A 19,786-nucleotide genomic window follows, 5' to 3' on the forward strand; every position below is an offset into this window, starting at 1 on the left:
GCCCTTTATTCATACAGTAAGGATAACAACATTTCATTATCCCTGCATTCAAAGTGTTTTGTATCCCAAAACCAGCCAAAATTGATCATTTTGGCAATGCAGCTCTGTCTGCTGAACACCTAGGTGTGTGTATGCAAATATAGTCCGGTCCTGAAGTCTTCCTCCCCTCCCCCCATTTCTTTTTGCTGAGTTTTCTTTCTGCTGTCGTGGTTGAAACTCCTGCATGGGGATGGGGATCATTACTGAGACAGCCTTTACCCCAGTTTGTTTCCTATCAGTTACACTTCATATTGCCCTTTACAGAATGAGGCTGGGAATTAAATACTTCTTTTTACCTTATTACTTCTGAAGAAAAGGACAAAGAAGAGAATTGTATAATAACCAGTAAACCTTTACTGTGATCTGTCACTGCAATTTCACCCTTCCACCCCTCCTGAGAAGTGGTGGCATGATGCTTCTCCCTCCCCAGACTTTCCAATTCAGATGAGTTTGGAGTTAAAGTGGAAATGTATTAGAAAAATAACAACACGGTTTTATTCAGAGGTCAGATTCAAACTAGCACAAAGTGCAGTGAATACCGTATCTTGTTTGAGCCAGTTACAGAGTGAGCCCCAATTCTCGCCCACACCCTCTCCACCCTGAGCTTCCCAACACAGCTCTTCATCAAGATACTAACAAGGGATGTAACTGGCTCTCAATCTCTCCTGCTGAAGAACCTCTTCATTATAAATAATTAAATAATTATTTAAGAAAGAGGAGTCAAAGCAGGAGTTTGACTCTGTAGCTCAGTGGTCAGGGCAATCCCCTGAGATGTGGGAGAGGCCCGGCTCCAAAAATATTTCATTTATATCAAGTGGAACAGCTGCAGCAGGGGAGACTGAGACATAACCACCCCAGAATATTCAACGACTCAGTGGTTAGAGCACTCACCTGGGATGTGGGAGAACTGACTTCAAGTCCCTGCTCCAACTCAGGCAGAACAGGGATATAGACTGGGTCTCTCACATTATAGGGGAGTGCTCTGTCCACTAAGCTAATAAGGTTATTAGTTGCATTACTGTAGCACATAGGATCCCTAGTTGTGGACCAGGACCCCATTGTGCTAGGCACTGTACAAACAGAACAAAAAGACAATTCCTGCCCCAAAGAGCTTACAATCTTGAGCGTAAAGCAAGAGACTTGTAGGGGAATAAAAGGAAGCAATGAGACAATAATGGTCAGGACGATTGGCATTCTAACCATTGTCAATATATTACAGGCGTCGCGGCAAAGGAGAGTTTTGTGGATGTATTTGACGGTGGATGCTTTATGGATGTTTTCAGGGAGCCCCTCCCAAGTGTGCTGAACAGCGTGGGAGAAAGTAGAAAGATGCTTGTCTGAAAATGTAACCTGTGGCCAATGGAGGCTGGCATGATGGGCCCATCAGAGATGAGCATCAACAGTTCAATAGCAAATGAGAGATGATAGGTAGGGTGGGAAATGGCCAAGAAAGGACTAGAAGGTGAATATAAGCAGCTTATATTTGATGTGATAGAGAAGGGAGAGCCAGTGGAGGGATTAAAAGCTAGGGATGACATGGGCAAAGTGACAGTACACACATATGTGTATATACACACACACCAAATTTCTGACCTGCTTGCTCCTAGCTGTCTCTGTTCAAGGCCTGCTCTGATAGGTACGCTCTGAGCATGCCTCTGGGATCAGGCCCTGCAGGCGACAAAGGCAGGGTATTGCCTAGGTTGACAATCCTACCAGGGGTTATGCATGAGCTAGGGAACCAAGCAGCTCAATGGCATCAGGAATTAGGTGATTTTGTGTATGTCCACGGGCAGAAACTTAGGTACTTAAGGAATTTAGGTAGCTAAAGGGTTAGGCACCAGCTGAGCAGAGGTTTGAGGATCTCAGTGGTGCCTAAATGTTGGTCTTAGGCACCTAAAACGTCTACATCCCTTTGTGTATCTAGCTCTGTGTACCTGAAAGTGTGAGAAGAACAGTGTTCCAGTGAGGTTAATGGTATTACCCCCACTCACATGATGGAGACACCCCCTTTTCTCTGACTCCACCTTTCCAGGGTCACAAGGGTCCTCCAATCCCTTCCTATAGAGCTGCAAGAGGGTCCCTAGAAATGGTGATAGCTCCATTAATGTAAAATGGGAGGTTAATTTCTGAGTGGCTGGATCTTCATCTGGTACGGGGTCTGTCAGAGGGGGCGCAGGAATAAGGGTAACTGAGTTAACTGTCCCTTTTACCCTGAAGTCTCCAGAGATTCCTCAGATTTTGGATCAGCTGAAAAGAAAGAAAAATAATTGATTCAGGAAGACAAAAACAATCAGTAAAATGCCATTCTCTTCCATGATCTGCAGCTACCAGGCGATGGTACTACTATTAAGAGCTTTCCCTTCGCCCTGCCCTGGTTCTTGTCATGCAGACAGAAAGTAGAAGAGCAGAAGTAGTGCACCTCTGATCCTACCCCTTATAATGTATTGTCATTTTGGAGGGTTTTGGGTCTGGGGGCTTCAGTACCACCTCTTTCATATCCCATGGGAGGAGTAAGGAGTGAGGTTGTGCTCCAGTCAGGGACAGGGATTTCTTTGGCTTTTAGTGTTTCTTATACCTTCCCCTCCCATCCCCCTTGCCCTCCCGACTGGTTGCTTGACCTTATCTCGGGAGAGGAGTTGAGGCAGGACTGTCCTTCAAGTGACTGCTTTTATATTACACACCCATTCTGCCCAACAACACTTTAGCACTATCTCTTATCTCTTTTCACCTGATCTGCTTGTGGGCAGATGTAACACCCAGTATCTTTGTTCATACATATTAGTAAGAATATAAAAATATCAAAAGTCAAATGAGCAAACAAGACCCAAAATTCTATCTCAGGTAAATATACAGGTCTGAGTACTACATTATCATCACTAACACTCCTAAGAGCTACCCCCTCTCCTACCCAGCAAGAGACACTGTAAGAAGAGAAGCTGGAGAACTAGCTATGGAATCATCTCCCAGTTACTCCATTTCCAGCTTCTCCCTCAAGGAGGCAAAATGGAAAGGAAGTAGGCGCACGAAGTACGAGGGGAGCTCCCAAATACTCCGGTCCAGGCTTCTCCCAGCAAGGCTGCTGTAGGGAAGGAGGCAGGACAGCTGGTTGTGACGGAGCTTCCAGCTATGCAACTCCCTACAGGAAGCACTGTAATTAGAGTGGCAGGAGTGCTGGCTGTAGCAGGTGCTCCAAGCTACTCCAGTCTCTGCGTCTCACAGCCAGCGGCACCATAGGGAGCAGGAGATGAGCTCTGACTGTGGAACCTCAGTCTAGGGAGAGGGCTGAAGTGCTTTACACTCTTACCTGCTTTTCTTCTCCTGAGCATGAGGCCAACAAGAGCAGCAAGGAAGATGAAAGTAGCAATGAAGGTTCCCACAAGCCCATTAGATGTTTTTTGCTCTGTTGGAGAAAGAGGAGGAGTCAGTGATGTGAAGCTCATCTGAGTCTGTTTCAGAGAGCTAAAATTCTTCACACAGATCACACACAGGGCAGGGCTGGGATCCTATTGGAGGAGAGATGTGCAAGGTTTCTGGGGAAAGATTAGGATCTCATTAGAACAGTGCCACAGGGAGCAGGGACTAAGCTGAGTTCCTATTGGGGAAGGAAGGGGGTGGGGGCAAAGAAGGTCCTGGTTCCCTTGGAGACAACAGTGTATAGGGGTCCTTGGGGCATGGTTGGGTTAGAACCATAGAATATCAGGGTTGGAAGGGACCTCAGGAGGTCATCTAGTCCAACCCCCTGCTCAAAGCAGGACCAATCCCCAATCAAATCATTCCAGCCAGGGCTTTGTCAAGCCTGACCTTAAAAACTTCTAAGGAAGGAGATTCTACCACCTCCCTAGGTAACGCATTCCAGTGTTTCACCACCCTCCTACTGAAAAAGTTTTTCCTAATATCCAACCTAAACTTCCCCCACTGCAACTTGAGACCATTACTCCTTGTCTTGTCCTCTTCTACCACTGAGAATAGTCTAGAACCATCTTCTCTGGAACCACCTCTCAGGTAGTTGAAAGCAGCTATCAAATCCCCCCTCATTCTTCTCTTCCGCAGACTAAACAATCCCAGTTCCCTCAGCCTCTCCTCATAAGTCATGTGTTCCAGACCCCTAATCATTTTTGTTGCCCTTCGCTGGACTCTCTCCAATTTATCCACAACCTTCTTGTAGTGTGGGGCCCAAATCTGGACACAGTACTCCAGATGAGGCCTCACCAATGTCGAATAGAGGGGGACGATCACGTCCCTCGATCTGCTCGCTATGCCCCTACTTATACATCCCAAAATGCCATTGGCCTTCTTGGCAACAAGGGCACACTGCTGACTCATATCCAGCTTCTCGTCCACTGTCACCCCTAGGTCCTTTTCTGCAGAACTGCTGCCTAGCCATTTGGTCCCTAGTCTGTAGCTGTGCATTGGTTCTTCCGTCCTAAGTGCAGGACCCTGCACTTATCCTTATTGAACCTCATCAGATTTCTTTTGGCCCAATCCTCCAATTTGTCTAGGTTCCCAATAAGGAGTCCGTGTGCTGCCTTTTTGCTCCCTTGAAATCACTGCCCCCTTAACAGTGTAAGGTGCTGCATGATGCAGAGAACATGCTTTACAAAGAGCTGTAGAGGGTGCAATGAGAGCTGAGGAAGTGCGACTGCCAGGAGAAGCCAGGAGAGGAAAGAACGGATGGGGAATGAGGGCAGGCAGGGGAAATGGGAGGGTGCTCCAAATGGGATGGGGCTTCAGTACCCCAGAATTGAGAGGTGAGGGAAAAGCTGGAGCTAGGAGATCAGAGGGTTGAAGCAAAAGCTGAGAGGCAGGGGCAATAAGGAGAACTCGCCCTCCTTTCCCCCTGTTTACCTGGTGTCCTGAGCTGGGCACTAGCTGTAATTGGCTCTTCAAGGGCCAGATGTGAGACATGGCAGCTGTAGGTGACAGGTCCCAGCTCTATGGCTGTGTTGATACTCAGGTATGAATTGATGCCATAGGTGCCATCCTGGGCTTGCCTATGGCTGGAGAAGTATGTGCTTGAGCCTGAGATAGGGATCTTGTCCTTGTCGTCAGGGGCCTCCCGTGTCCACTTCACTGACACATCCAGGGGGTAATAGCCAGAGATCTCACAGGTCAGGGTAGTGGCTCCATCCCCCTCACGTGACACCAACTCTGGGAACAAACGGACTCTCGGGGGCTCTGGAGGGGGGCAAACAGGAAATTAAATCCAGCTGGTGATAAACTGTGTTTGAGGGAATGGAGTAGTACAGAGGAGTCCCTCATCCCCACTGGGTGGGGCTGGGGAAGCAAGGAGGGGAGCAGAGAGATATGGGGAATGGTCAGGTTCCAGCGAATGGGGCCTGTCTCCCCTATTGCCCCCTGACTAGGTATTCTTAAAGCATCATTGCCTCACCGACCAACTGCAGCTGGATGATGTTCTGGGCCTGGTGCTGGGGGGTGGACACTAAACAGATGTATGTCCCTTCATCCCCCACACCCACTCCTTGCAGGCTAAGCGATGCATCTCCAGTCTCCAGCAGCTGCACCACATCCACGTGGGCCGTTGACTGTTCTGCTTGTGCCACGTCCCCCGCCTGGTAGTGGAAAACTCTACGCCCGCTGCCTCGGTACTGCAGCCTCCACTCCAGCGAGGCCAGCGGAGAGCTGGAAGCCAAGGCAAAGCTGCAGTCCAGGGTGACGGAGGTGCCAAGTCGGGTACGCAAAGTAGGGGTGCGAGATGACAACTGGAATTCAACTAGGAACAAAGAGAAGGAGAAAGACAAATAGACTGAGAGAGTGTTAAATATATGTGGTTATGGAAGACTCCCCCTGGCAGGACACCAGGGACTGGGTCACAGCTCCACCCACCTGGAGGAAGCATGCTGTGGACTGACTGGCCATGCTGGGTTGAAGGGTTGGACATGTGTCTCCCCACAAGAAGATCCCATCCTGCAGGCTGCAGAGCTATTAGCAGGATACGGGGAGTAAGAGTATATTGCTCTCCTTGCTACATCGAACTCTTGGAGAGCAGACACAGCACTTGCCAAGGGTCACAGTGGTGTGGCAAATAATGAACATAAGAACGGCCATACTGGGTCAGACCAAAGGTCCATCTAACCCAGTATCCTGTCTTCTGACAGTGGCCAATGCCAGGTGCCCCAGAGGCAATGAACAGAACAGGTAATCATCAAGTGATCCATCCCCTGTCGCACATTCCCAGCTTCTGGCAAACAGAGGCTAGAGACACCATCCCTGCCCATCCTGGCTAATAGCCATTGATGAACCTATCCTCCATGAACTTATCTAGCCCTTTTTCAAACCCTGTTATAGTCTTATAGTGACAGTGGTGGGGAGAACAGCGGGGCCAGAACTGGGGAGTCAAGGGGCACAGAAGTGCAAGGGCAGAGTGATCAAGGGATCACACTGGTGGCCCAGTGGTTACATCCAGCAGATAGCAGGAGGGCCCCGTACATTTGAGCTTCCCTCAAGAAGGGAAGGATTATCTATCCTGCTGACTCACAGCACGTGCAGTCCTTTTCTCTAGTTCCCTTAAGTCCCAGACTACAGAGTGGGGTGCTATTCCTGGGGTCTCTAGTTCCCCTAGCACTCCTTAATGTGGAGGCTTCAGCCCTGGAGTGTCTGGCTCCCCTAGTGCTCCCTGGTGCAGTAGGTGCATTCCAGCACTAAAGTCTTTTCCCCTCATTCGCCACTTTCTTTACCTGTGGTCAGCACTGTGCCCTCCTTGCTTATAGGAACCTTCAGCCTTGGGTGCAGTACAGCCATTCTCTCATCTTCTTCCCTGACATTGCTGACCTTCAGCACCAGGGCTATGCTGATCCCACTGGATAACTTCAGGGTCCCCATGAACCAGGAGGCCTGGCTGGGCCCCTCATCTGCCAGGTGTAAGCTGTATGGAGAGATCTCACAGGTCACTTTCTCCCCAGCACAGTCTGCATGCAGCAGGGATTCCGCATATGGGATGGGTACCAAAGTTTCTGTAATGAGAAAGAGAAGACATGTAGTTAGATGAATGGAACAGGAAAAACAGGATCAAGTTTCAGTAGGGACCTAATCTGGTGAGACACCAAGGGCTGTGTCTACACCTAGTGTAAAATGGGGTCAGGCTTCTGCTATGCAAACACAAGAGCCTTAGCATGTAACATTGGTCTCCCAGCTTGTTTCATATATTCCTGAGTTTACCTGTTTGCTTTAACTTTGCAGCCAGACTGGATAAGCTCAAAGGCTGTTGGGGAAAAACAACAGGGAACAAAACAATAACAGACAGACGATACCTTAAGGGAACAATAGGGAGAGCTATAAATTGGGAAATACCTACCTGCCTACATACCAACCATGCTAGCAAGGTTTATTCTTCCCAAGCCTAAACCTAGGAGCAAAGGGGATGCTGAAACCTTAAAGGTCCCAGCCTAAAAAAGGAAGAGGTATTGAGGGTGCAGCAACAGCTAGAGATGAGTGTTTGTCAAAGAGAAAATCTACCTGCCAAATCCATTATTGTTACTGAAGCACATGCCAATCTTTCTTGTTGCCCTCCACTCTCTTCAGCTATACTCCCCATGACAAAATATGGGAGCACTTTAAATAATTTGTTAATACTGTATATTGGCCTGGCTCTGGTGAGGTGGTTTTTGTGAGAATGTCTTCGATTAAGGGCTTCCCAACAGGTAACCATCTGGGATGGTCCAGGCAGAAAGGAGAAGATGGCTCAAGATGATCTTGTAACAGCTTTGCCAACTTTTTCTTATAGCCCCCGCTGAAATCAAACAATTGCATGAGAATCTCAGCTTCGATTAAAAAGGTAAGTTTCTAACTGTTATGATTGAGGAGAAAAACTTTGTTTCAACTGCTAAGTAAATATTCTTTGAGCAGGGGGTTGGACTAGATGAACTCCTGAGGTCCCTTCCAACCCTTATATTCTATGATTCTATGATTTTGTTTTAAAATATTTGATTATTTTGTTGGTCATTATCACTGGTCACAGGTTCCCATGGGAAGGAAACACAGGTGCCCCAAACCTAGCTGGACCTGCACGGTGATAAGCAGTTGTCATACATGGGGCAGTGGTCCCAAACCTGATCCAAGTATGGAAGAGTCACAAGATTCCATCCCAAAACAGACAAGGGCAAGAGGCCCAAGACCTGATTTAGGTTCTCTGAGAGAGACTAGAAAGAGGACTGAAGTGCAGCTAGTCCTGTAGCTGTGATACTCCCTTTCTTGCACCCCCTCCTCTCCTTGTATCCCTCCCTTATATCCCTGGCAAGTTGCAGATCCAGGGTGAAGTGTACATTCTTCCACGAAGGAACTCTGTCCTCAATTGAAGGCAGCAGGTTCTGCTGCTTGGTGTCTAGGTGGGACATGAGGGCAAGGAAATGTATAGTACAGAGCATGAGCATACCGAGATGTTTCACAGATAGTCCAAATGTATAACATGCAGCCAGTTTGAAAGCTGCACAGTGAGGAAGGTGCTTGCAGAGTCCGAAGAACAGAGTACCTGTAATTCTGCTGCTGGGTTTGATGCATATTCATTACGATGATGTGATTACATTTTTAAATTACATCATTACCCATGATTTTTCTCTGCATGTATCATCAACTGGTTTGAACTCAGGACTTTCAGATCAACAACACAGACTTCTACCACTTGATCTCACTGGGTATGTCTATGCTGCAAGTAGACACCCCCAGCTGGCCTGTGCCAGCTGACTCAGGCTCATGGGGATCAGGCTGCAGGGCTATTTAACTGCAGTGTAGACGTCCGGGCTTGGGCTGGAGCCCTGGCTCCAGGACCCTGCAAGGTGGGAGGGTCACAGAGTCTGGGCTCCAGCCCAAGCCCAGAAGCCTACTCAGCAATTAAACAGCCCTGCTGCTTGAGTCCCTGAGGCCCAGTCAGCTGGCACGGGGGCCAGCCATGGGTTTTTAATTGCAGTGTAGACAAACCCAAGGAAGCAGTAAGTGGAAGCAGAAGTATCCAGTCGAGCCTACGGACCAGGCACGAGAGGGTAGCGTGACATACTTTGCTAGCAGGTTACATAGCTGCTTGCTTGACAGCACAGAACTGTGGGTATCAGGATTCTCAGGCTCTCTCCTCCTACATTCTCTCTAGCCAAACAGCACTTCTGCACTCTCATTGCAGACCATCCTCAAATCCCCACCACTTCTTTGCCACTCTCATGTCCATCCTTAAACTCTCCCCTCTCCTGCCATTTCCACTTTTCCATTCAAAATCTTGCTGATTTTTTCGGCAAGATTAGAAAAGGCCACCCTTTCCTTTCCTTTTGCTATCTTCTCCTCCTTTTTCACTATCACTGAAGCCGGGATCTCTCACCTGTAGCTTTCCTCCACTAACCATTTCAGCAGCCCCACATCCCATCCAAGTGTGTCATAGAATCATGGAAGATTAGGGTTGGAAGAGACCTCTGGAGGTCATCTAGTCCAACCCCCTGCTCAAAGCAGGACCAACCCCCACTAAATCATCTCAGCCAAGCTGGGCGTTAAAAACCTCTAAGGATGGAGATTCCACCACCTCCCTAGGTAACCCATTCCAGTGCTTCACCACCCTCCTAGTGAAATAGTGTTTCCTGATATCCAACCTAAACCTCCCCCACTGCAACTTGAGACCATTGCTTCTTGTTCTGTCATCTGCCACCACTGAGAACAACCTAGCTCCATCCTTTTTGGAACCCTCCTTCAGGTATTTGAAGGCTGCTATCAAATCTCCCCTCACTCTTCTCTTCTGCAGACTAAATAACCCCAGTTCCCTAAGCCTCTCCTCGTAAGTTATGTGTCCCCCTTCATCATGTTGTTGGGGACACTGGGGCATGGCCACTAGGTAACTCGAGGGGATGGAAGACCACGAGTGTCGATGAAGCCCCCTCGCACTAGGCCCAAGTGTCCTTGGCCCCCCCTCCCGCCTGGAGGCACTCACAGCAGCTCTGCGTACTAGGCCCAAGTGTCCTTGGCCCTCCCGCCTGGAGCAGCAGTTATGCTGAGGATCTGCAACAATATGTTGCAGAGTCAGAATGCCTGAAACTAAACAAGGCCAAACAGGGCAGATATGGAAGAAAAATGCTGAATAAAGCAGCTTAATGTATAGTTTAACAAATGATACAGAGAACCAGGGAACTAGCTGGGAACTGGATTGGCTGGCTATATGAATACTTAGGGCAGCTTGCTATTGGATAAATACGCTGTGAAAAAGGATGTATAAAAGCCTGTGTAACTTCCTGCTCTATATACAGGATTTGAGATTCTATTTTCCCTGTACCTTTTTGCAGCTGCAAATAAACTTTTCTGCTTCTCCACCCCGTTGTGATTATTGGGTGTAGCACACCGGGTGGCGAACCAACCCGAGCTGTTGTTTAGCCTCTCGGCACTGGGTGCCGGCAACAATGTTCTCCTTTGCCCCACTCTCCCCTTCCTATCCTCCCTCATTCCCACCTTCTTCCTTACCTGCATCCCACACCTTCCCTCTTGCTCTTACTTATCCCTGCTCTTTACCTCTCTACCATCAACTCCACCATGCAACTTTGCACTCTCTCTCTCTCTCTCTCTCTGAGTGCGCCTCTATCTTTATCTATGTGGTTATGTGATTATGGCAGTGGTGGACTAGAGCGCAGGAGCCCAGGGTTGCACACTGCAAAATTGCCACGCAGTAGCAGCTCCTGGGGTCCAGGAGTGTAAGTACACCTACAGAAATCACGCCTGGATATGCACTGACTTGCATGGGCAGGACCACCTGGGGCAGAGTGTGCAAAAACATCCATCCCAAGATACCCCACACCTGGCCCCCATTTTTTAAGTTCTCCCGCGATCCTGTATTACCCTTGCAAAGTCCCAGCGCCGGCTACTCCGCCTAGCAACAGGTCTCACCCACCAATAAAAAATTCAGGCGGGGAGGGCAGCAGCCAATCGAAATATGATTTTGCCCTGGCCAATCATTAGGCTCCAAGCTCAGCCTCCTCTGCCAATTACGGTGCCAGAGAAAGAGTGTTTTTTTCTACCCAGCAACATGGAACATGTGGCAATCACAAAACCACACCAATGGAAATATCAGGTGGGCAGAGCCAGCCCTCACTGCTATCCGGCCTAGCAATGTCTCACAAAGGGCCTAAGGCGGTAACATCAGGACAGATTTAGCCAATCAGGAAAGGAAGCAAGGTGATTGACAGACCAATATTAACCCCTTGAGGAAGCCAGTGCTGCAGGCTGCTGGTTTGCTGTCCTTGCCTAAGTAATGGAATTTGGGTGAAGACAGCTCCCCCACTGCAATGAGAGGGGGTGAGGCTAGGAGTATTCAGCAGATCTTAGCTGGATCTAGGATGCCCTCACTGATCAGGAGGGCAATTCTTGCAGGTGCTGAGGCTGCTGAATACCTTGCGTGCGTTTTCCTGGACCACAGTGTCCTGTATCCACTGTCCTCGAGAGTATCTCCTGGGATGCCCAGCTGAAGTCATCAACAGCTGGTATCAGAGCCACTGTAACTGTCTTGTCCAGGGACAAAGAAGATTCTTCTGGTGGTGAAGGCAGCTGGAGCATTTCCCTCACTGCTTCTATCACATCTTCAGAGACTCCCTCCAGTTCTGACGGGGGTGCTCTGGCCAACAACACCAGAGGCAACTGAAATCTTCTCCTCTTTGCTGAGACATGGGAGGGGACCCTGCTCCAAGATCTATGGGAGGGCAGGCCAATGAGGCCATGGTGGCAGGTTGTACTGATACTGGCATAACTGGGTATGCCCCATCTAATGCTAGTTCTGCACCAGGACTCAGTACTGCATGCTTCAGAGTACCCTTGGCGGTATCGACCTCACTCCTCAGGTGAGGGTCCCTGGTCAGTGTGGTAGAGAAGGAGTATATTGGTGACAGGGATGAAAAGTAGCTCTCAGGAAATGCCAATGCTGATAGTTGTGACAATGGCTCCAATGCTAGGGCCGATGGTGCCAACATCAATGTTGATGCCTCTACCAGCATTGGGTCTGGTGCCAGTCAAGGGCATATTCTGAAACTCAGAGGGGCTCCAGTTTTGAAGTTATGAAGTGTAGAAAATTGATAAAGAAAGTTACAGACATCAAGAAAAAATGCATGGCTGGCAGGGGCAAGGACAATAAGGAGTTTTGTAAGTATATGAAGAACAAAAGAAATCCTAGCAATGGTACAGGCCCATTACTAGATGGAGATGGTAACATTGTTAATAATGATGCTGAAAAGGCAGAAGTGTTCAATAAATATTTCTGTTCTGTATTTTAAAAGAAGCAGGATGACATACTCATATCACATAAGGATGATGAAGTATTTTCAAGAACTTAGTAACTAGGAAGTATGTTAACCAATATCTATAAAGCACAAAATAATTTAAATCACCAGGTCCCCAGCACCCAAGAGTCATAAAAAAGTGTTGGCTGAGGATATCTCTGGCCCACTGATGTTCATTTTTAATAAAGCTTGGAATATTGGGGTGCGATGGGGTACTCATCTCCTGAATGCCTCCTATTGGCTGGGTGTGGTACTGCAATCCTCTTTTCCCCACTCGTGGTACCCTCTATAGGTTGTCAGCCACACTAGGCAGGTCTTCAGTGGCTCAGCCCTCTGGCCAACTCACTGTCCTCAACAGATGAACCCCTTCCGGGGTAGCAAATGTCCAACAAACTATCTGCCCACGTGAGGGTCTTCAGACCCACCTCTGGGACCTTTAAATCCAGTCCCTTCGCTCAGGCTTCTAAAGGAAGCTTGTCCCCTTCTTGGGGCTTAGGCCACTTTGCTAGTGGCCAGTGGGGGAACACAGGCCCATGCACTACTCCAGGTCCCAACCCAGGAATCCTATAAACCGCAGCCACATACTGCTGCCTCTGGTGTGCTGCTGCTGTTCCCTGGGCCTTTTCCCACATAGCCCCCTTCTCTTCACCCTTCCCTTAGGGCTGAAGTTCTCAGATCTTCTTCCTCCTCACAGAACACAAGTAGCACCAGAACCCTCCCTCTAGTTCTCCCTCAAGCTCCTGTGACCAGCAAGGCGCACCTGCCTTGCTCCTCTGGGCCCAGCTAGGAACTGACCTGCTCAGGCCCAGCAGCAGCTTTTATTTGATCCTGCGGGGCTCTGATTGGCTGCTTCTATGCAACCCCTCGAAGCAGGCCTGTAGGACCCACCTTCACTGCTCCTTTCCTGGGGCAGGGTGCAGTAGGACCACAAGGCCTCCAGCAAGGGGCCTCGAAGGGCCAGGTACATCCTGTCACATGGGAAATTCCAGAAGACTGGAAGAGTGCTAATGTTCTGCCACGTTTCCAAAACAGCAAGCAGGATGACACAGGCAGCTATAGGGCAGTTAGCTTGATATTAGTCCCCGGCAAAATAACAGAATCTCTGATACAATTAATTCAATTAATAAAAAAATTAAAGGACAGAAATATAATTAATGCCTCTCCAGAGGCTTTTATTTTAAATAGATTTTGTCAAACAAACCTGAATTCATTCTTTGATGTGATTGCAAGTTTGGTTGACAAAAGCAAACGTAAGACATTTAGACTTTTGTAAGGTGTTGGCTCAGTACTGCATGCCAATGTGATTCTAAAAATTAGCATGAACACAATACCAAAACAGCACATGTTACATGAATTAAGAACGTTTTTGTCGATGATATGGAATTAAATACAAAATCACTGCTGATAAAATTTTCAGATGACACAAAGACTGGCAGAGTGCTAAATAGCAATGAGGATAGGGCAATCATACAGAAGGAACTGGACCAGATGGTAACCTGATGTGACATTATCTGATTAAAATATGACCAGGTAGATTAGGGGTGGGCAAACTACGGCCCGTGGGCCGGATTCGGCCCTTGGGATTGCCACCCCCGTGGGCCCCGCACTGCTTCTGGGAGCGGCACGGTGACAGGGCAGGCAGGCAGGGAGCCTGCCCTGGCCCCACTGTATGCTGCTGCCACCCCGAAGCCGCTCCAGGTAAACAGCGCCAGGCCAGAGCCTGCACCCTAAAACCCTCCTGCACCCCACACCCCAACTCCCTGCCCTGAGCCACCTGCTGGATCCTACCTGCACCCCTGCCACACCCCGCCTGCACCCCAACCCCCTGCCCTGAGCCCCCTGCCGCGAGCCCCCTGCCGCACTCCTCCCTGCACCCCTGCCCCGAGCCCCCTCCCGCACTCCGCACCCCCTCCTGCACCCCAACCCCCTTCCCTGAGCCCCCTCATACACTCCACACCCCTCCTCTGCCCCAATCCCCTGCCCTGAGCTGCTTCCTACACACCGCACCCGCTCCCACACTCCGCACTCCCTCCCGCACCCTAACCCCCTGCCCCAGCCCTACATTCATGGCCCTGCATGCAATTTTCCCACCCAGATGCGGCCCTTGGGCCAAAAAGTTTGTCCACCTCTGATACAGATCATTGTTGCTATCACTGTTATATAACTGCAACAAATACTGTACGAAGGTTGTCAATTAAGGTGTCTCTAGAAAGGCTATGATTTGCTGAATATGATTATGCTATTTGTATGCATGTAACGCTTTGTGTTTGAAGTTATGAGCATTGGTTCTATACCTGGATTTCAAATGTTTGTGCCTGGGGTAGTGCCCACAAGGTAGTTAGCCAGCACATCTTGGAGGAACTATTGAAATTGAGTGGCCCATCAAAAGAACATTTAACTTACAATGGAAGACGCCCACCTACCCTGAATGGACTTTCCTGTGAACATGCTGTTTGAAGTATAGGTAATGGCTTCTACTGTGTCTGTTCATGCATGGACATGTGACTTGCCCATGTGACTCCAAACATTATCTTGTCACCTGTGATTTTCCACTAGCTGTGCTGAGTTCTTTGTTTGAAACAATGGGTTTCCCTCCACATGGCAGAAGCTATAAAAGGCCCTGCAAACACCTCCATGTTGCCTCTTTCCTGCTCAAACCTCTGGACTATGTATGGACTTATACTAATGGGAGCATTCTAACCAAGGGATCGAGGACCTTCCATTGATTTGGAAGCAACCAGAGACTTGACTTAAGCCAGCAGTTTATTCCATCACCACTACAAGCCTGAAGGAAGAACTCTGCAATTATTTTATGTACTTGATTCCTTTAACCAATTTTAACTTTCACCTTTCTTTCTTTTCATTTATAAATAAACCTTTATATTGTGCATACTAAAGGATTGGCAACAGCGTGATTTTTGGGTAAGATCTGAGTAATATATTATTGACCTGGGTGTGTAGCTGGTCCTTTGGGATCAGAAGAAGCTTTTGTTTGATTAAATTGGTTTTAAAGAACCACTCATCTCTAAGTCTAGTGTTTACAGTGGTGACACAAGGACTGGAATGCCTAAGGAAACTGCTTTTATGACTTCTTGTTACCCAGTGTGGTGAAACAGAAGTTTACTTTTGTTGCTGGTTTGGTATATCTCATGGGAGAATAACCACTAGTTTGGGGTATGTCCGCCCTATTTCTCAGCAGTTTGTCCTGAATTTGGTATTCTCAGTCGTGACCCACAAAGGCACTGTTACACCTGGGTGCATGCAAACAATTTGCATTTGAATACAGCCAAATACAAAACTGTACATCTAGGAACAGGAGATGCAGGCCCTCGTTATAAAATTGAGGCTGTATCCCGAAACTAGTGACCATCCAACAGATTTAGGGGCTATAGTTGACAAACATTCAATATGAGTTCCCAGTGTGATGCTGTGGCAAAAAGGGTTAATGTGATCCTTGAACATATAAACAGGAGTGTAGTGCGTATGCCCCTGGTGAAACTGATAATGGAATACTTGTACAAACGTGATGTCCACATTTTAAACAAAACGTTGAATATTTTACAGAGGGTTCAGAGACGAGCCACAAAAATTATTTGAGGGCTGGAAAAAATGTTTACAATGAGAGGCTTAAAGAGCTCCACCTGCTTAGTTTATCAAAAAGACTGAGAGGTTACTTGATCCCTGTGTATAAGGGCCTCCACAGGGAGAAAATATCAGGTGTGAAAGAGCTCTTTAATCTAGTGAGAAAGGCCTAACAAAGAACTAATGGCTGGAAGTTGAAGCCAACCAAATTCGAATAACAAATAAGACAGATTTTCTAACAGAGAGGGTAATTAACTCTTGGAACAATTGCCATCTCTTTAAGTCTTCAGATCAAGATTGGATGCCTTTCTGGACAAACACCAATGACTGGGCTCAATACAGGGATAAAGGGGAGAAATTTTATGGCCTGCACTATATAGGATGTTAAACTAGATCAGCCGTTCTCAAACTGTGGACCAGGACCCCAGAGTGGGTCACAACCCCATTTTAATGGGGTCGCCAGAGCTGGCTTTGACTTGCTGGGGCTTGGGGCTGAAGCCTGAGCCCCACTGCCCGGGGCCGAAGCTGAAGCCCGAGGGATTCAGCCCTGGGAGGCAGGGCTCAGGTTACAGATCCTCTGGCTGGGACTGAAGCCCTTGTGTTGGGTCGCCCACAAAGTTATATAAGTATGATAGAATTATAATTATGTAGTAGTAGAAATAAAGATAGACAAAGGAGTATATAGGTATTGTAAAAAGGTATGAACATCAGTTCCATGCTGTTGAATTTCACGCTGTAACAAATGCAAGGCCAAAGTCTAATTATTTCAGGCCGGTACAGGAAAAAGAGTCTGTGCTGGAAAGTGACAAGAACTTTGAGGAAACAATGCTGTTCTTTAAAACAACACCCTGATGCTCTTCCCCCGCGGGGGCCCCTTGTCATGCCTATGTAAATCTTGGTATCCAAAGAGGGAAAAATAGATAGTGGGATAAAACTTGTTAAATGAATCAAGAGTCATAGATTGTGTTGTTAAGTAAAAGAATGAATGATGAGTGCATGGAATTGAGAGCCTGAAGCAGGGAAATAATTGGTTAGTAAATGGTGCCAGCCTAATCCTAAGAATTTCAACCTTGATATCGATGGGCCGAAGAATATGCAAAGTGGAGATAACTGGATGACCCCCGGAGGGCAAACCGGAATCCACCCAAAACGCATCAAGGAAGAACGAGAAGATAACACCTAGCCATCATGGAGCCGTCATGGATGTACCACCTGCTGATTGAGCTGATTGATGGTCATCTCAATTGTAAATTCAGCATGATGAAGCAACTTCCATAGACTTGTACTGAACCAGAGACCTATAAAAATTGGGTCCAGGGACTGTGTTCTTTGAGTCTGGTTCTACGACCACCCTCCAGGAGCATCGGATGCGCATCTGACAACGACTCGGTTCCACTCTCGTGTCCAGGCCACCTGGCCAGTGACTTGGCACGAGCAACATCTAGGCTGGTAACTATAACAACCTTTATGTAGAACCTGTGTGTGAATGTCTGTTTGTGTGAATGGATCAATATAGAAATTGCATATAGGAATATTTTGTTGTATTTACAATAAACATGGCAATTTGCCTTGTCCCTCTTACAAGATCCTGTTGGAATCATTTTTATTCGTGTAACACTTGGGCTTAGGCTTTGACCCCTACCCTTTGCAGGGAATTGTGGCTCAGGCTTTGGCTCCCCACTTGGGACAGTGGGAATCATACAGACTCAGGCTTCGGTCCCCCCTCCTGGGGTCATGTAGTAATTTTTGTTGTCAGAAAGGGGTTGCGGTGCATTGAAGTTTGAGAACCCCTGAACTAGATTATCTAATGGTCCCTTCTCGCCTTAAATAGATGAATATATTAATTAAAATCTATGAATATTCTGGTCTACGGCCTTGCCTATCTTGAGACTTTAGCTACTGATATAACTGGGATTTTAGCCAGAGTGCAAACTCCCTTCTGTATGATACAATTTATACAGGTGAAGCCTGATTATCACCAGGGCAGTTTATTCGGGTTTCAATCTCCATCAGTGAAAATAATGGCTTTGCCTTTTTTCACTAGGAGTACCAATGCAATTATCTCAGAAGGGCATTGTGATGGTAATTCATTAATAAGTATGCGGTGCTCAGATATTGTGGTGGTGGGGTCATGTGGGTAAGTAGTGTTCTTGTAGCCATGCTGATCCCAGGATTTTAGAGAGACAAAGTGGCTGAAGTAATATCTTTTATTGTAGCAACTTCTGTTAGTGAAAGAGACAAGCTTTCAAGCTACACAGAGCTCTTCTTCGGATCTCAAGGAGGGCTGAAGAAGAGCTCTGTGTAGGTCAAAAGCTTGTCTCGCTCACCAACAGAAGTTGCTCCAATAACAGATTTTACCTCACTCACCTTGTCCCTCTAATGTAAGTAAGTTGATAGATAGTGACTCTGTCTCTATTTACACAGTGCCCTTCATCCTGCTATCCCTTTGTCCATCACATGTCCTGTGAGCCCCTGGGGCAGGGCTCTGTGTTTTGAGTCTGTGCAGCTTTCAGTTCACTCATGGCTTACTGTGGCTGGCATGGCAATTCTCCTATCCCCAGCTCCTCACTCACCTGAGACTTCAAAGATGATGGGAGAAGCGGAGTCAGTATTTGTGCCTGGCGCCTCATAATTGGTGACACTGTCCAAGCTTCCATCATCGGCAACGCTGACACCTCTCAGCACTAGGGTGGCAGGGTCTGAGGAGAATGATCCGGCAAAGGCACCCAGAAATCCACCCACAGCTTCCTCTATATAATGACAGTCCAAGACCACATCCACAGAGCGTAATTGAGACCCCGGGGCCAGCTCCACTGGCAGCTCTGCTGAGAAGGAGAAGAACCAGCTGAGAGGTGGGGTGCACACACATACATACACATACCTGCTGCCCCATCGGGACAAGACATTTGGCACTGACATCCTGCCCTTTGCTAGGGCAGCCCTATAGAAACAGGGATGATCCAGGTGAGCCCTGGGGCACGCTACCACCACATAATTCCCCTCCTTCCCTGAAACACCTCCCCTGAAGTACCTCTTTCTAGTTTGGTATTACTTCCCCGTTCCCCACTGCTATCATCCTTTTGGAAGACCCCAGGCACTCCCCCATGATTATCAGCTTATACTATCACACCTCCCTGTGGTCCATCCATCGTTTGGGGGGGGGCACAGGGGCTCACTTGTCTAATCCCTTCTGGGACACAAGCTGCTAATCAAACTGTTCCCCCTCTTGCTCCCTGAGGCTATAATGCAGGGGTGGCCAAACTGTGGCCCATGAGCCATATGCGGCCCTTTTACCATTAAAGTGCAGCTCACGGAGTCCCCCCCCATCCCCCCAATCTCCACTTAACAGACTGGGGGGTGAGGAGGAGCTCAGGCCCTCTGCCTTGCAGCAGGGTGGTGAAGTAGGGGCTTCTGCCCAAAGGGGAGGTGGGTCTCAGGGCTTCAGCGGAAGCAGGGATGAAGGTCCCAGGGGAGCCCTGGCAGGTGTGCCCTGGCTCTGGAACTTCTGAAGATTGTGCTATGCGGCTGGGAGGGTTCGGCCACCCCTGCTATAATGGGCCTTCTGAAGAGGCATCCCTGTAGACCAGCCAGAATCCCTGACACCTCCTAAACTCACCAGCCTTCAGAGCCAGCACTCCACAGATGAGGATGAGCCCTAGATTCATTCTGTGCCCCAAAAAAGGGGTTCCAGACACCCTAAAACATCAGGCATCTGTGCTAGAATCAAACTCTGAATGAGTCTTCAGACTGCCAGTGCCTTTGGTTTCACTTTCACTCTGACAACCAAAAACAGACTGGAGAATATTAACTCCTTCCTTACCTAAGAGAGGAGCCAGATAGCCTGAAACACTTGAGAACTAGATAATGGGAGACCACAGGTTAGGATTGAGGGGCATCAGCAAAGCTGGGTGTGGGAGGCT

General features: G+C 48.1%; 1 protein-coding gene across 3 annotated transcripts; it reads right to left on the bottom strand.

Moving 5' to 3' along the window:
• Nucleotides 1-207: 207 nt before the first annotated feature.
• On the bottom strand, nt 208-19,629 carry LOC144268965 (tapasin-related protein-like). Of its 3 annotated transcripts, XM_077824377.1 has the most exons (7): nt 19,483-19,624; nt 18,440-18,691; nt 6,735-7,010; nt 5,429-5,770; nt 4,885-5,214; nt 3,344-3,439; nt 208-2,286 (listed from the first exon to the last, which is right to left on the bottom strand). In XM_077824377.1, the coding sequence occupies exons 1-7, from the start codon at nt 19,529-19,531 to the stop codon at nt 2,246-2,248; spliced, it is 1,386 nt and encodes a 461-aa protein (XP_077680503.1). In that variant the 5' UTR covers nt 19,532-19,624; the 3' UTR covers nt 208-2,245. The 3 variants fall into 3 exon arrangements, with proteins under 3 accessions (XP_077680503.1, XP_077680494.1, XP_077680486.1); XM_077824368.1 differs by lacking the exon at nt 208-2,286 and having other exon boundaries at nt 3,234-3,439; nt 18,440-18,688; nt 19,483-19,629; XM_077824360.1 differs by lacking the exon at nt 208-2,286 and having other exon boundaries at nt 3,234-3,439.
• Nucleotides 19,630-19,786: the final 157 nt, after the last annotated feature.

This window comes from Eretmochelys imbricata, chromosome 1 (assembly GCF_965152235.1).
Source record: "Eretmochelys imbricata isolate rEreImb1 chromosome 1, rEreImb1.hap1, whole genome shotgun sequence".
NCBI classification, from domain to species: domain Eukaryota; kingdom Metazoa; phylum Chordata; order Testudines; family Cheloniidae; genus Eretmochelys; species Eretmochelys imbricata.